The sequence below is a fragment of the Bos grunniens genome, chromosome 28 (genome assembly GCF_055505025.1).
Source record: "Bos grunniens cultivar Pamir isolate PY7600 chromosome 28, Bosgru_T2T1.0, whole genome shotgun sequence".
Classification (NCBI taxonomy): Eukaryota; Metazoa; Chordata; class Mammalia; order Artiodactyla; family Bovidae; genus Bos; species Bos grunniens.
The window spans coordinates 33,352,850-33,369,486 of NC_141192.1; the positions used below are offsets into that span (position 1 = coordinate 33,352,850).

Below are 16,637 nucleotides of genomic sequence, written 5' to 3' on the forward strand. Positions count from 1 at the left end.
GAGAGGAATGGGGAGTTTTTGTTTAATGGGTGCAGTGTTTCCATTTTATAAGATGAAAATATTTTGGAGGTTGATTGTAGCATAACGTGAATAAACTTAACACTACTGAACTATACACTTAAGAACATTAAGATGGTAAAACAAAAACAAGGATGCCTGCTTTGGCCACTTATATTCAACTCTGCATTAGAAATTCTAGCCAGAGCAACTAGGCAAAAAATAGATAAATAAAAGGTATTCAAACTGGATGGAAGAATGAAACTATCTCTATGTGCAGATGATATGACTGCATATATAGACAATTCTAAAGAATCTACAAAGCAACTATTAGAACTTGTGAACAAATTCAGCAAAACAGGGTATAAGCTCAACACTCAAAAAATCAGTTGTATTTCTACGTACCATCAGTAAGCAATCAAAAAGGGAACTAAGAAAAGACTTCCATTTACAATTATCATCTAAAAGACCACTTAATAGTAAATTTAAGCAAACATGTAAGATCTGTACTCTGAATACTACAAAATAGAAAATCTAACTTATTGGAAAAACATCTCACGTTCATAGACACTCATGACTTAATATTCTTAAAGTGGCAATATTTCCCAAAGCGGTCTATAGATTCAATGCAATCCTTACCAAAATCGCAACAGCCTTTTTGTGTGGAAATAGACAAGCTAACATAAAATTCATATGGACTTGGCAAGGGACTTGCCTTGCTGTGCAACACAGTTTGCCAGTTTCAAAATAAGTTAAACACAGAATTATCACATGATCCATCAATTTCACTCCTAGGAAAGAACTGAAAATAGGTCTTCAAACAAAAACTTGTACATGAATGCTCACAGCACTGTTCTCAATAACCAAACATGGAGTCACCCCCAAATGCCCATGAAATGATAGATAAACAAAAGGTAGTATAGACGATGGAATATTTATTTGGTCATAGAAGTGATGAAGTAATGATACAAATTACAACATGGAAGGGTCCTGAAAACACACTTAGTGAAAGGTTACATGATTCCATTTATATGAGCTATCCAGAATAGGCAAACCCATAAGAAGAAAATGGATTAACAGTAGCTAGGGGCTGGGGGGAATGGGGAGTAGCTGTTTATTAAGTGATGGTACTGCTTATTAGGATTCGCTGGTAGCTCAGTGGTAAAGAATCCATCTGCCAATGAAGGAGACTCAGGTTTGATCTCTGGGTTGGGAAGATCCCCTGGAGTAGGAAATAGCAACCCACTCCAGTATTTCTTGCCTGGAAAATCCCACAGACAGAGGAGCCTGGTGGGCTGCAGTACATGGGGTTGCAAAGAGTCAGACAGGACTTAGAGACTAAACAACAGGATGGGGTCTCCTTTTGGTATGACGAAAACATTCTTAAAGTAGGTGGTGGTCATGGTTGCACAACATCATTAATATATAAAATGTCACTAAATTCTGCATTTTAAAATGGTTGAAATGTGAATTTTATGCTATGCGTATTTTACCAAAGTTAAAAAAGAAGAATCCCTTGCCAGACTCTACAAAGATTTAGATTTTGCCAAGCCCTCAGGATTGTCACAAAGTCTGCCTCCTCCTACTAAATAACCTCGGTCACCTGGTCTATGCAGATTGTCTCGTCTCTGAAAAACCATGAGTCCTAATGCTGGCTCTAATTCACTTGAATTATTTATCATGTATTTTCTTTTGACATCACTTAACTTTTCCTGTGGAATAGACAAGAATCATTCCCTTTATTCCAACCACTTCTTTATGCAACTGCAAGACTGTCACAAGAAGGTTCACAACATCACATAATGAAGTCTATCAAAAAAATTTTTTTAATGGCTCAGTTTCACAGCTCAATAATATCATAGGATCTGCATTTACCTACATGGCATCTCTTTCCTACTATTGATCTGCTCTTCTAAATCAGAGGTCAGCAAACATTTTCAGTAAATGTTCATAGTAAGTATTTCAGGTCTGTGAGCTGTCTGTCACAATCACTAAACTCTGCCCTTGTAATCTGAAGGCAGTCATAGCAATAAATAAAAGAGCATAGCTGTGTCTCAGTAAAAGTTTTACAGACACTGAGATTTGAATTTCACACAGTTTTCACATCACAGACTATTATGCTTGATTTGTTTCTCAGTCATCTAAAAATTCTTAGTGTGTGGGCAATAAAAAACCAGGCAGCATGCCTCATTTGGCCCATGGGCTGTAATTTGCTGACTTGTGCTCTATATTTTCCCTGATGTTAACATTTATTTCTACTATTTCAAATGAATGTATAGACATGGTATAAACTTCAAATAATCAAAACTGTGCATAAATTAAACAACTCACCTGCAATGTGATCATTTTCTGTTGCTTCTGGAGAAATGTAGAGAGCTGAGAGAGTACACCTGAGAAAGAAGGAAGGTCATGAGTGATATCACCTGCCTAAAAAGCTCCACCCCAGTAGCTGGCATAACATCTTAGAATGGGAGATGCCTTGAGAAGGGGCAGAAAGGATAACAGTGAGGGAGGGAGCACTCCATGTCCATGCATGACTCTGGTTTGATTATGTAATACTTAGACAAGCTAGTTTTCAAATGTAAAAGCATTGGTTTTCTACTCATTTGTTAACAGTGTATGCTCTAACATACAGAAAATGTGAACAACACATTAAACTAATTAAGCCAATTAGGAAAAGCCAAGATTAGAACATTAAAACTGATGCTGAGCAAAAATATTCAGCACAAAATTTATAATGTTCATTACAAACCAGAAAAATCTCAACAGTGTTCTGAAAAAAAAAGGATGGGGTATTTTTGGAAGGGAAAAAAAAGAGTTTACTCTTAATTTGGTTTCGGGTCTCAACAGTATTTTTTAATTAAAAACAATAAACTGGTTTTGATTTATGTGTTGTTAAGGCAGAAAAGACCTCCCTGGACCATCAAGAGACTCCATGGCTGTCCTTGATTCTACCATAACAAAATGTAGGATTGTAAACTACCCACTTTTTTACCCACTTCCTGCCCACCCCAACCCAACTCCATGCTTTAAGTAACACATAAATAGACCTGTCTTAGGTCCAAGTCGTAACGACCTGTCTTGCAGCACCATCTCTGATTCTGCAAGCTCAGGACAGGGGACATCAGGTATTCTCTAGCTGTGCTGAGTGCAGGAGCAGCTCAGAATACAAGTGGAGTAAAGAGTGAAGGGTGCAAGAAGGTAAACTCCCTCCCCTGTGGCTGGTCAGCTCTTCCTTCCACAGGATGCCTTCACAACCTCCCAGGAAGGAGTACCTTCTGTTCCTTTTGTCCAGAAAGTTAGCCCAAGGTTTCCACCATCACTACCACCTGGTCCAGCAGGAGGACCAAAGTCTGCTCCTCTGAGGTCCCAAGCGAACTGACTGTCCTGCTAGAGACTCCTGCTCCCGGAATCACCCTTTCTACTCCACAAAAAGCTATTTTGTTGCAAGAAAGGTGGACCTAAAAGGGTCAGAATATTTGTCCCAGATCTAAAGCTCCTGGAATTTAAGCGGGACCTCCTGTAAAAGCCAACTAGGGCTACAGAGGGCACAGGCAAGGGGATCAATTTTTTTCGCTGAGAAGAAAAGTGCACATCTACTGGGAGCCCGAAAGCCAGTTTCTGCGCGGTCTTCCAAGGTCTCAGACCACCCCGCACCTTGGAAATGAGAAAAACAAGCTTCACCTGGTAACAAGCGCTGGGACGTGCTGGTCCTCACCAGGAGCATAAAAACGGAGTCAGAGCCACACCGAGTCTGGAGACAAAGCCGTTTCCTCCTTCACCCGCCCCCCGGTCGCCTGTCTCAACTCTGCGGGGCTCCACCGAACCGTCCTGGTCCTCAGCAGTCGGGTCCACAAGCCTGAAGCTCCGGTATCTTCTCCTCGCGAGACTGCAGCTGCAGACCCGAACCTGCAGGCTAGCAGGGAGAGGAGGGGGAGGAGGGAGCGCACATGCGCAGAAGGCCATAGTGACCGCCGAGTCCTGTCCCAGAAAAGGCACGGTACATTTCTTGAAAGCCTGTTATTGTTCAGTCGGTAAGTCATGTCTGACACTTTGCGACTCCATGAACTGCAGCACGCCAGGCTTCCCTGTGCTTCACTATCTCCTATAGTTTGCTCAAATGCATGTCCCGTTGAATCGGTGATAACTATCTAACCATCTCATCCTCTTCCGCCACCTTCTCCGTTTTGCCTTCAATCTTTCCCAGCACCAGGGTCTTTGCCAATGAGCAGGCTCTTCCAATCAGGTGGTCAAAGTATTGAAGCTTCAGCAACAGTCTTGCCAATGAATATTCAGGTTGATTTCCTTTAGGATTGACTGGTTTGATGTCCTTGCAATCCAAAGGAATCTCAGGAGTCTTTTCCAGCACCACAATTCGAAAGCATCAATGCTTCCGAGTTTAGCCTTCTTTATGGTCCAGCTCTCACATCTGTACATGACTACTGGAAAAACCAGTTTTTGACCGTATGGACCTTTGTTGGTAAAGTGTTGTCTCTGCTTTTTAATACGCTGTCTAGGTTTGTCATAGCTTTCCTTCCAAGGGACATGTGTCTTTTAACTGCAGTCATTGTCCCCAGGGATTTTGGAGCCCAAGAAAAAAGAAAATAAAATTCTCGTTCTATTTACTATGAAGTGATGGGATTGGATGCCACGATCTTGGTTTTTTGAATATTGATCTTCAAACCAGTTTTGTCACTTTCCTCTTTCACCCTCATCAAAAGGCTCTGTAGTTCCTCTTCACTTTCTGCATATCTGAGGTTGTTTATATTTCTCCCATCTCAATTAGGATAGGGTCTGCGATAGAAACAAACTTATGGTTACTCAAGAGGAAGTGGGGGGAAGGGATAAATTAGGAAATTTGGATTACTATATATAAAATAAATAAACTGCATATAAAATTGGTAAACAATGACCTACTGTATAGCACAGGGAACTATATTTAGTATCTTGTAATAACCTAAAATGGAAAAAATCAGAAAAAGTATATATATTGGTGACCTTAGTCACTCAGTCATGTCCAACTCTTTGCAACCCTATGGACTGCAGGCCGCCAGGCTCCCCTGTGCATGGGGATTCTCCAGGCAAGAATACTGGAGTGGGTTGCTATGCCCTCCTCCAGGGGATCTTCCCAACCCAGGGATCAAACCCAGGTCTCCCACATTGCAGTCAAATTTATTACCGACTGAGCCACCAGGGTAGCCCATGTATATATATACATACATATGTAACTGGATCAATTTGCTATACATTTGAAAGTAACACTGTAAATCAACTATACTTCAGTTGAAAAAAAAAAGGCTCTGCAATTTTGTACATTGGGTAGAATTGCCAGATTTAGCAAATAAAGTACAAGTCATGAGACACTCTTTTATTCGTTGCTCATCTGAAATAAATTTTAAGTATCTAAATTATGTATCTCTCATCAATTAAATTTCTATGATAATATTGGCTCTCCTTAACAGTTCCTTGTTTTGAAGAATTGAGTTACATTATTTATTCCAGAGACTGTCCATTTACAGGTTCCATTTTCATTATATGTTACTTATTTTGTAGTTGTATCTCACTTATTTTGGACATTCATTAATGAGAAAACACATTCAGCTTTATGAATGGATATAATGGCATAAAGTTAACAACTCTGGGAACTGCTCTTCAAATTTGATTCGTTAAACACATAAGATCATCATTCATGGCACAACTTGCCTTTTCCACTCTTCAGGATCATATTGGATCTCTTTGATTAATAATTTTTTAATATGTCCACTAACAAAAAAACTTTTTGTCAGTTTTTTCTGTTCCCTTTTAACACTATAAATGATACTTTCACTTGTCCTTAAGCTAGACAAGCAGTTAGTAACATCCATGTAAAAAAATCAAATTAAGAGATGAAACTCATTTCTAAATACAGTCATAGCAAGCACACTAATGATTATCCACATAATCATTTTATAATCATTATTGAAAGAGGAGAAATTGTTCTCTCAAATTCCATAATTCTATTGTTACAGATACTGAAAACTACGAACAAGAAATAAGCAAATTAGCTTCATTTAAAAGGTTAAATTAAATATTTAAAAGGTTAAATAAGAATTTGGGGCCTTTTCTGGAGGATTAAATATTTCAGTGCTTTAAATATTAACTGAGAACTCTTCCAGCTGTATTTGTTAAAGAATGTCAATGAGTTTCTGAATGCAAGAGAAATGAATACTGACTGCCAACAAAAATCACAGAAGTCCTTTAATAACTCAATTCAAATGTTAATAATATAAATGCTGAAGTAAGAGAACAACTTCATGTCAATTGCTTCAACATCAATATAAAAAGTATCTCTATCTGAATAGCAAGTACTATGAAGAATGTGGCCGGACAATCAACACCTTCCACATAATCTTTCATGCTTTGTTTATCCTTGGAATAAACATGTCTTCACCTTTATGTAAACATCCACCAAAATTTGTATTTGTATTACCTCCATCAAAAGCAGTGTAGAAGCAAGGGGAAATATGTATTTTCCACATTGTAATTGCTTGTACTCATGGCTATGCTGAAAAAAAAAATAATGAGGCTATTAAAACACTGATAATCTCTGTAATCGTAAGTGAAGCTATTTTTGTTGTTGCAGTGGACTTTATCTTGGCACTTGAAATTGTGATTGCAACTTTGGAATCAGAAAATACTCTGCCAGTACTACGTTAGGTCATTTGAGCTGAAAGAATGATGATGGTGTAGAGGGTATTTACAGCTTCTGCTTCAATTACTATATCTCAATCTGAATTCCTGTTAAACGAAGACATTATTTTATCTCTTTCGATGGACAGGGAGGCCTGGCGTGCTGCAATTCATGGGGTCGAAAAGAGCCGGACACAACTGAGCGACTGATCTGATCTGATCTGATAATACTAGTTCCCCTGGAGAAGGAAATGGCAACCCACTCCAGTATTCTTGACTGGGAAATCCCATGGACAGAGGAGCCTGCTGGGCTACAGTCCGTGGGGTTGCAAAGAGTCAGACATGACTTATTGACTAAGCAACAACAATATCCTATTTGAGGATTGAAGATTGAATGTTTTCCTCCTAATTATAGGAACAAGACAAAGATGTCCACTATTGGGGAGATATAAATAAAAATAAAATCTTCCAATTCAGAAAACCTCTCCGTATTGCATAGAAGGAAAATAAAACATCATTTCCTAGACCCAGCATGATGCATTGATGTGCTTGCCCTGCATGGTGTGAAAATGCCCCTCTCTGCCATACCTCTTTTTCTTTCAAAGGGCACAGTGTGATCAAATCAGATGTCTTTTCCTCAATAAGCTCCATGGATATTCCATCCAGAGTAGAGAATATGGTACCTTTTAGTTGCACAACAGGTCTCTCCTCAACAGGTTTATAGAAGGATTGGGAGAAACCAAGAACACAAGTTCCTTAGTTAGAGGACCTAACTGCATGTGAATTGTACAGGAAAAGGAATAAGTAGACTGATGCAAAATACTAAAACAAGAAATTCCTGAGGAAACTGAAGGATAAGCAGAACTTTATCAGAACAGGCAAAGAGATTAGGCTGAGGAAAAGTTACTGACACATATGGTTCACCATTTCCCACCTCAGAGTCTCTCAATCTATCCATTTTCAGCTGTTAGCCAAGATTTCCTAGCTGGAGGTTTTGTTCTTCTCCATCCTGATTCTCTTGTCCCTGTAGTCAGTCCCTGCCTCCTCCAGACCCTGCCTCCTCTGATCCCTTCATGAGTTGACCAGAATAGGGATCTCTCCCTTTAGTAAAGAATTCTGATCAGCCAATGCAGAAGTCTTCAATTTCTTTTCTTGGATGTCTTTCTCTAGATTACCCCTACATTGAGTACCTGCTGCTCAGATTTGACTGTCTATTCTTGTCATCCTACCACTTTCCCTTAATTTGGATTTGGATAGTTGGCAAGAGAGTCAAAACGAAGGTTGCTAAAACTAGAGCATATTTTGATCTGACCCCAGGTTCCAACCAGGGAGTTCTGAGAAAGCGTCAGCAAACCACTGATGGAAATCGATGGGGGACCCCCATGTCTTCTAGGTGCATTGCTGCAACATCACCCAGCTCAACATTTGTGGAAAGGCTTCAAGTATAGCTTTCAGCAACCCTTCTCTGAGTTTGAAACTGCCTTGGTTACTCCATAGTTATGAGGGGTGGGGTGCCAGATAGCTTCCCCTGATGTAGTGATCTTCCAGACCCCAATGTGATTGCTCTACCAAAGGAGCAAAATCTCCTAATTTCAGAATTCCACGCAGTTGCTGGTTGCTCAATTTCATCTAATAATCAGTATATATTCCTATGTCTGGGCTGTAAACTGAAAACACCCTGAGGTGTACTTTTGCAAATTTCTGGGGCATAGAGGAAAGAAGCCTTTAAATAAGAAACATCAGCTGATAAGAAAGGCATTTGAATTACATGGGCATCCTGAGTAGCTTCTCAATGGCATTGGTGCTGCTGGTGACCCAAATAGACTAGCTGGCTTCCTTCACATTGAGACCAAAAAAAAAAAAAAAAAAAACACCACAAAAAATTGTAACCAGGGCACTTTAGCTTCCCTTCCTGTGTTTACATTATTTCAATACCTTGTTTCTTTGCTTTTTTCCAAGTGACTAGTATAGCTACTCTCCCTGTTACCTTCCATGCAGATCTCTTAATCTTCCCATGATGCTCTATCATTTCTGGCTTTCTATTAATAGCTATGCAGTGTGTGGAGCATAAGGGACTCCTGAAGGAGTCACCTCGTCTAAGACATGAAGTGGACTCAGTCTAGGCCATAAAGTACATTAACTGTGTTCTCAAATTGAGCAGGTTAATTTATTACCAGTTAAAGAAGCTGTTGGAGAAGGCAATGGCACCCCACTCCAGTACTCTTGACTGGAAAATCCCGTGGACGGAGGAGCCTGGTAGGCTGCAGTCCATGGGGTCGCTAAGAGTCAGACACGACTGAGCAACTTCACTTTCACTTTTCACTTTCATGCGTTGGAGAAGGAAATGGCAACTCACTCCAGTGTTCTTGCCTGGAGAATCCCAGGGTCAGAGGAGCCTGGTGGGCTGTCATCTCTGGGGTCGCACAGAGTCGGACATGACTGAAGCAACTTGGCAGCAAAGAAGCTGTGCCTAGATGGGAACCACCCATCTGAAAGATTATCACCTCCCTTTCCCCCGAGTCAGTCTGAGGCATGGAGGGGCAAAGACATCCAGGAAAAGCAGGAGGAGCAGGGACAAACAGTGAGGAGAAGCAGGGTTCTATGAGAGAGAAAATGTATTTGTCTTGCATTTTCTCTTTAATTTTTTCAACAGTTTCTTCTAGATATCCAAATAATTTTTAAATTTCCTCTTGGAATGGTTAGAATTATATTCATCCCATAAATATCAGCAACTCTTTTACTGGGATAGACTCCCTTCTAAGAACCTCTGCAAAACAAAGAATTGTCCTCTGGCTACTGCAGGGCTGGAATCTCATATGTGTGCCAATTCCAAATGCGACAGACAGATATTAACTGTTTTTAAAAGAGACCAGCAGGCAACATTACTGGCTTCCCATATTTTCCAATTATCCAGTGATCATGATGAGATCTGGGTAATAATTATTACCCATAATTATTCAAAAGTAAAATCTTGAATTTGGGTGGTTTGTTTAGATAGTATTCCAAAAGAACAGAGGGCTAGGAGGAAGAGTATTTATAATTTAGGGACTTCTACCTGATTGTTGTGTGGCCAAGACTTTCAGCTGATCTGCTCAAATCAGGAACTACCAGACTCATCCCATTATCAAAATTGCTGAAGAAATATAATTAAAAGTTTCTCCCAACACGAAAGTCTATTCACAAAGGTAGAAGACAAAAGAATTTTATTACTGAATAGTTATAAAAGAAGAATGTGATGTGCACTATAGGAAGTCTGCTAAGAGATTACAAAGCCAGAAAGAAACTGCACCCTTTTATAAAGCTGATTGGATACAACTCATTACATACATGTTCTCAAGATAAACAATAACTAAACCTTAAGTAAGAGGACTTGACTTTATCATTTATCATGCTGCTGCTGCTGCTGTCGCTTCAGTCGTGTCCGACTCTGTGCGACCCCATAGACAGCAGCCCACCAGGCTCCCTCGTCCCTGGGATTCTCCAGGCAAGAACACTGGAGTGGGTTGCCATTTCCTTCTCCAATGCATGAAAGTGAAAAGTTAAAGTGAAATCGCTCAGTTGTGTCAGACTCTTAGTGACCCCATGGACTGCAGCCTACCAGGGTCCTCCATCAATGGGATTTTCCAGGCAAGAGTACTGGAGTGGGGTGCCATTGCCTTCTCCATCATTTATCATAGTTTACCTTAAATTCATCCAGTAATTGGGATGAGCATCTGTGTTAACTGAAGCTTCTCGTATCTATTTGAAAGGAGGTAGTTTTGCAACTTGGAGCAAGGCACCCATAGAAGAAGTTAGGCTCCTACCCTCCTACAGAAACTGAGAAATTGGGAGTGCAAACACCCTGGAAGGGTACACTTCAAAGAGATAACTCCAAGGCTCCTTGAGAAAGATATTGTAAGGGTGTAAAACTGCCAAAAGGCTTTTAAAAAGGTTCATATTCATCCCAAAGGGATGGATAAAGCATTTACAGTTACAAGTTTACAAAAGAAAATGTTCTAAGAAAAAGAAGTGGGGATATCTTTTTTTTTTTTTTAACTGTACAAATCCTCTTTTCATTTCTATTTGCTCTTACTCTCACCACTTCTGGGTAATACTGTACTGCAGGTCTCAGGGAAACTAAGAAAGAAAATGGAGTAAGTGGCATAAAATGGGAAATAAAGAGGTACTGCTACGGCTATATGCAGATGGCTTGACCTTGTATGTAGAAAATGCTCAGGGACTCACTGAAAAATATCAGAACCAATAAATAAGCTCAGTAAAGTTAAGGATACAGGATCAATAATATAAATATCAATGGAACTTGTATACATTAGCAATGAGCAACCCAAAGTTAAGACAACAGACTCATTTGCAATAGCTTCACAAGAAAAAATTCTTAAGAGTGAATTTAACAAAAGTGTAATACTTCTCCAACGAAAAGATTTGTACAAGACTTGCCCAATTAAAATGTCATTATATTTGGCAAAACTAATACAATATTGTAAAGTTTAAAAATAAAATAAAAAAAATAATAAAATGTCATTGAAAGATTTTCCAAGATCTAGATAAATGGAAAGTCAGCAAGATAGCAAAAATAAAATTCCAGCCCCCTCTCCCTACAGAAACACCAATTTTAACAACAATCCATGGATGAAAAACCAATATATGCTTTGCATTATGGAAGTCACTGGAAGAGAGAAAGAGAAAAGGGCAGAAATATATTTGCATGTCAAATGGTGGAAAATAAATCTGAAAAAATTCATTACCTTAGTGAAATTTCTAGGCATTCAGTGGTGTGCAGCATGTCAAGATATCCCTTCTATATGCTTGAAGTCACAGTGACGGATATGGATGTTGTCGCAAAGAGTCGGACACAACAGAGTGACTAACACTTTCACTTTTCACTTGGAGCCTTTGTCAGTCTTACTTGTGAGCCAATTTCTTTAAAAATCAATCAGTTAATCTCTGGAGTTAATGCACATTTTAAATGGGATGGGGTAACAATTTTCTACATTTACAGGCAGTTATACCTCTATCATTTATTAACGTCCAAACTTTTAGTGACTTAACACCCCACTTATCACTGAACAATATTCCATTGTATAGATCTGCCACATTTTGCTTATCCATTTACCTACTGATAGATAGTTAATTCTAATTTTGGAAATAATAAACCTGCTATATTTTTATGCAGGCTTTTGTGTTAATGTAAGCTTTTAAATAAGTTGAGTAATCACCTAGGAAAGCAATGGCTAGATTGTATAAGACTACGTTTTTTTGTAAGACATTGCCAAAGCTTGCAAGGATCTTCAACTTTAATTTACTTAACAAATACATTAAACTCATGATCCAATACAAACATTCATTCAACACTCATTGAGTTGAAAAACAACATGCCAGTTTTAGGCACTGGATTCATAGTAGTGTGTGAAGTAGATAAAACTCCAAGCTCTGAATGTAGTTTATGTTCTATTGAGGAATACAAAATAATGAGACCACATTAAAATATTTTGTATGCTAAATGATACCTTGACAAAAAAGTTGAAACATTAAAGTGGGATAAAGTTAACACAAAAGGAAAAACTATGGAGACAATAAAAAGATCAGGGGTTGGGGTGGAGATGGAAGGATGAAGAGACAGCACAGAGGGCTTTTACAGCAGTGAAAACACTATGGTACCATAATGATGGATAAATGTCATCAGTACATGTCTAAACCCATATGATACACAATATCAAGAGTGACATGTAATGTAATTGATAGACGTTTATGATGTGTCAGTGTAGGTTCGTCAATTTAACATATATGCCACTGCTGGGGGATGCTGATAACGGGAGGGTGTACGTGTGTGAGGGGGAGGAAATGGGAAATCCCTGCATTTTCCCCTCAATTTTGCTATGAATCTAAAACTGCTCTAAAAATATTATCTTCTTTTTTAAAAGCTGCCAGAAGACAAATTCAATCTTTAGTACGCATATATACTAGTCTGCCAAGGCTGCTGCCTTAGTCCATTGGGGCTGCTATAAGAAACTACTAACAGACTGGATAGCTTATAAACAATGGAACTTTATTTTGCACAGTTCTGGAGATCGGGAAGTCCAAGACCAATGCAGGAGCATGGCTGCATTCTGGTGAGAGCAGTCTTCCTGGTTAACAGATGGCACCTTCTCATTGTGTTCTCATGTGCTGGAAAGGCTGGGGAGCTCTGTGGGGTCCCATTCATGAGCATTCCACTCTCCAGACATAATCACCTCTCAATGACCCCACCTTCTAACACCATCACACTGGAGATGACGTCAACATATGAATTTAGGGGTGAGAGGAGGGGACACAAACATTCAGCTGCCAAAATAAAGTACCATCACAGATGAGGTGACTTAATGCAACTTTGACTCATTTTTGGAAACTGGAAGTCCAAGGTCAAGGTGTTGGTAGGTTTGTTTTCCCAAGGCCTCTCTCCTTGGCTTGCAGATGGCTGCCTTCTGTGTTCTTGCATGCCCTTTTCTTTTTGCATACTTGTCTTTGGTGTCTCTTTCTCTTCTTATAAGGATACCAGTCATGTTGGATTAGAGCCCATCCTTATGACCTCATTTCACTTTTCCACTTTAAAGGCCCTATCTCCAAAACAGTCACATTGGGATAGATTTGGGGGAAAAACAATTCAGTCCATGATAATATACAACTGATTATAAATATTTTTCACAAAATACTATTTGTCAGTATCTCTAATGAATTCTGACATTATGTTTTATTTCTTTAAAAATATTAGCTCTGATTCACTGAACTGATTTCACAGTTCCTTTATAGGCCAATGTGGTTGCTTAGTAATGTGTTACCTAGACTAGGCTCAACTACATTTCCGAGTTCCCTTTTCTGTATGTTTCCCATTGGGGTGGGCCATAAAAGATATTCTTGTGCAAGACTTGGAGTGTGTAATGATGTAATAGCCATTTTGTATCTTTGTAACATGCTGCTGCTGATCTACTGACCACCTCACTGGCATGAGACACCACTAGAACTATGACCATTCCACATAGGTCCTTTGGCATCTCTAATGCTTGCACCAGATATGTGTGATCCCCTCACTGACTGAGGGACCTAGCTTCTGAAGGACACCACACCAAGGCCAGAGGCAATAAGAACTGTCTCCAGGTTTAGCCCCTCCTTGTCGGCACTACTCATTGTTGTGAGTTCTCATATTTTTGCTCTCTTTCACGTCACATCCATCTCCTTTGCCTTATTGTCTGCCCTGAGCACTTTAGTCAAATGTCTTCATTAGGCATGGAGACAACCTCATAGACACCGCTTAACCAGTTTCCACAGTTGTAGAAAGCCAAAGCCCTGTAATAAATCCCTTTAGACATACACATTCATCTTATGGTTCTATGTCTCTAATTAAATCCTCCTGAATCACAAATGTGTACCAAATTGAGTGTTGCTTCACCAGGGTTAGATTCCTGGGTTGGGAAGATCCCCTGGAAAAGGAAATGGCAACCCACTCCGGTATTCTTACCTGGACAATCTCATGGACAGAAGAGCCTGGTAGGCTACAGTCCATGGGGTCGCAAGAGCCAGACGTGACTTAGCGACTAAACCACCACCGATCTGATTAGAGTCAGATTTAAAACCATTCAAGATACTGTTTCAGGTGTAAAGAGGTACCGATAGTCCATGATTTGCAGTGGCAATACAGTTACTCAAATGATTACCTCTAGGTACTTATTATCATGTGCCTACAGAAAGCAAGTTATTGGGAATGAAAGATGTTCTCTCCTAGGTATTTTAGTGAACAAAAGGAGTATGAAACTGGTTGTTTATTCTAAATGTGTTGGACAATGTTGGGAAACAACATGAGACACTCAGGAATTTAAGTTCCCAGCTCAAGATCCACAAAGACCCTAAAGCTTCAATGATAATTCTGAAAGCACCTCATCCCCTAAAGCTGCAGGGCTGAGATTTAGGAAAAGAAATCCAATGACAAATCTGTTGGGTGGCTTAATTACTATGTACATTGAATTTCCAACCTTACATGGTCTCATTAAAATTAGGGCACTGACTAGTAAAGAATCCCTGGGATGGGGAAATAACAGATTTCAGTGGAGCTGAATCTTCAATGCCTATAAATACTTGAACTATATCTATCAGGCAACCCCTCACCCCCCTCAATCCACTGCTATGGCTTCATGAGGAATTCCCTATGACGAGCTGACCAGTGAAAGAAAAAAACCTCAGGCTTGGGTCAGATCATTCTGCATGGTACGCAGCACCACAGCCCCACTCTGAGATGGTCTTGAAAGTTGGTGGTGACATCACCTGATTTATTTTGCCTGGAAGGAGAAATGGCAAAAGTTATGAGTTAACACTTATTTATGCACAGTGCCTAAAGTCAAAGTGAAGTCGTTCAGTCATGTCTGACTCTTTGCAACTCCATGGAATGTAGCCCACCGGGCTCCTCCATCCATGGGATTCTGCAGGCAAGAATACTGGAGTGGGTTGCCATTTCCTTCTCCAGGGGATCTTCCCGACCCAGGGATCGAACCCAGGTCTCCCCATTGCAGGCAGACCCTTTAACCTCTGAGCCACCAAGGAAGCCCTATGGTTTGGCTAAATGATCAAGGACTAAGGAGGGGTACCTTGGAAAACCTGTGAAAGGGAGTTCAGGGGGAGAGGTGCACATCTAGACCTTTCCAGATGAGGAGAGTGAAGGTCTTTGTGTACCATGTGAATGCTCACCAAAGGGTGACCTCATCAGAGGACACATTCTGCGATGCCAGTCTCCTATCAGTCAGCTCCATTACCCAGCCACTTGTCATTGCCAAATGGGCTCATGAACACAGTGGCTGCAGCAGCAGTGAAGGAAATTATGCATGGGCTCAGCAAAGTGGACTTTCACTCAACACGACTGATCTGGCTAAAGTTACTGTTAAGAGATTAATCTACCAACAGCAGAGACCAAAAATTAACTTGGCACCATTCCCTGGATGAATCAGTTTAGCCATGTTACAGGTTGACTGCATTAGACTATTCTCATCACAAAATGGGACTGTATCTTGTACCTTCCGTCAAAGATATTTACCCTGTACAAGCATTTGCCTTCCCTGCCTGCAATGCATCTGTCAAAACCAACATCAACAGATTTACAGAATCTGTAAATACCATGCTGTAAATCCAGCATGGTATTCCTTGTACTCTTGGACTCCAGGAGGGACAAGAGGCTGCTAAAGCCTCCACAGTGAGAGTGTCTTTGAGAGCACTAATGGGAGTGCCTACTGATTTCAATTCAGATCAATTCTTAAGGCTGTTTGTGAAGGAAGCCCTATATAAGTTGGACATTTGAAAGTAACACCATCAGTGAAATTAAAAATTTTAAGTGGGGGATATGTTGCCTGCAGAGCCCAAAAAGGACTCTTATGTATTTATATTAACATTGTGTGTATTAAGAACAGAAAACAAAAAGCAGTCTGTAGCTGCTTCTTGACAGCATCAGAGATGAAACAGCCCTTGTTTTACAAGTGATTTTCAGGAACTCAACTGATGAGGCAGATCTCTGTGTGGTGAAATAACTTATGCTTTTTTTGGGAGTATTTATAAGCCCTCAACGAATCTGTGAAATGAATTTCCTCAGAGGAGGATGTCATCAATGTCATGTCATACCTGTACTCCTGGAGGAAACTGGATGCAGTTAAGACATTGCCTGCAAAGACTGTGCAATGGCAGAGTTGTTCAGGTATCCCATGGGTAGCCTGGTAAAGGCACCTTGCGTCCCTTGAGGTGAAGGTAAACTGTGGCTGAAAGGGTGTTAAAAAGAGCACTGAACAGAACATTAGCCAAACTGGAATAACAAAATATTTACTACTTGCTATTTGAAACAGTAATTTCAGTAACACTGGGTACTAGGTTCTTAGCAGATAGGCCATAGCATTAAGGTTTTAATAATCCACTGTGAAGCACCATCATTTCCAGGCTAAGAACAAGCTATACTGGATCATTAA

General features: G+C 40.0%; 1 protein-coding gene and 1 long non-coding RNA gene across 13 annotated transcripts in view; one reads left to right on the forward strand and one right to left on the reverse strand.

Annotated features, from left to right (window-relative positions):
• Window positions 1–2,328: 2,328 nt before the first annotated feature.
• LOC147343118 (zinc finger protein 33B-like) overlaps window positions 2,329–16,637 on the reverse strand; it is a 109,042-nt gene continuing 94,733 nt past the window's right edge. For 5 of the 12 annotated variants that reach the window (XR_015156661.1, XR_015156658.1, XR_015156660.1 and 2 more), the window contains 2 exons: window positions 16,300–16,433; window positions 12,692–14,972 (listed from right to left, as the gene is read on the reverse strand). Coding sequence is in view for 4 of the 12 variants with exons in the window: in XM_086381513.1 (XP_086237639.1) it covers window positions 16,369–16,433 (65 nt within the window). In the remaining 8 variants the exon portion in view is untranslated. Of the gene's footprint in view, window positions 2,388–3,681; window positions 4,792–6,466; window positions 6,542–12,691; window positions 14,973–16,017; window positions 16,434–16,637 lie in introns of those variants that run through there. The other 7 variants (XR_015156665.1, XR_015156664.1, XM_086381513.1 and 4 more) reach the window with 5 other exon arrangements.
• LOC147343119 (uncharacterized) overlaps window positions 3,950–16,637 on the forward strand; it is a 50,210-nt gene continuing 37,522 nt past the window's right edge. The window contains exon 1 of the long non-coding RNA XR_015156669.1: window positions 3,950–4,031. This is a non-coding gene — a long non-coding RNA (uncharacterized LOC147343119). The remainder of the gene's footprint in view (window positions 4,032–16,637) is intronic.